At 60.3% G+C, this 484-nt stretch overlaps 1 protein-coding gene across 2 annotated transcripts in view; it reads right to left on the bottom strand.

Annotated features, from left to right (window-relative positions):
- PTH1R (parathyroid hormone 1 receptor) overlaps positions 1-484 on the bottom strand; it is a 23,229-nt gene that overhangs the window by 9,651 nt on the left and 13,094 nt on the right. For both annotated transcript variants that reach the window (XM_039837572.1, XM_039837573.1), the window contains one exon: positions 22-124. In XM_039837572.1, the coding sequence (XP_039693506.1) occupies positions 22-124 (103 nt within the window). The remainder of the gene's footprint in view (positions 1-21; positions 125-484) is intronic.

Below are 484 nucleotides of genomic sequence, written 5' to 3'. Positions count from 1 at the left end.
CCCATCCAACTCCGCCCCCACCTGGCCTCTGCAGGACTTCTTTGAGCCGCTTCTCGCACTGGGCCTGGGCACGGTGCAGCAGGAAGATCTGCTCCTCTTTGGTCATGACGTCGTCTGCATCCACCTACCAAGTCAAAGGTCAGACTGCAGGCAGGACTTCCTGGCACAGCAGCAGGTCCCGCAACCACCCCAACCTCCTTGAGGGATTCCCCCGCTTTCCAAAGGCCTCGACTCCAGAATGTGAGAAATGTGCCTTGTGTAGCTCCCGTTTTACAGATGGGAAGCCGCAGCACCAAGGCCTCATGCTGCTGGACCAGAGGAAGAAGGGAGAGCGGGGCTGTCCCCTGCCTGCCCGCTAGTAACCCCGGAGGCTGCAGCCGCTGATATTCTCTGTCCAGTCTGTTCCCCGCGGGTGCATGGGAAAGGGATGGAATGTCCCAGGATGGAACCTCACAGGATCTGGCCGCCTGTTGGGAAACCTGGG

Source organism: Pteropus medius, unplaced genomic scaffold, assembly GCF_902729225.1.
Source record: "Pteropus medius unplaced genomic scaffold, Ma_sr-lr_union100, whole genome shotgun sequence".
NCBI lineage: Eukaryota > Metazoa > Chordata > Mammalia > Chiroptera > Pteropodidae > Pteropus > Pteropus medius.
The sequence above is the reverse complement of the archived record's forward strand: the minus strand, read 5'-3'. Positions and strand labels throughout refer to the sequence as shown.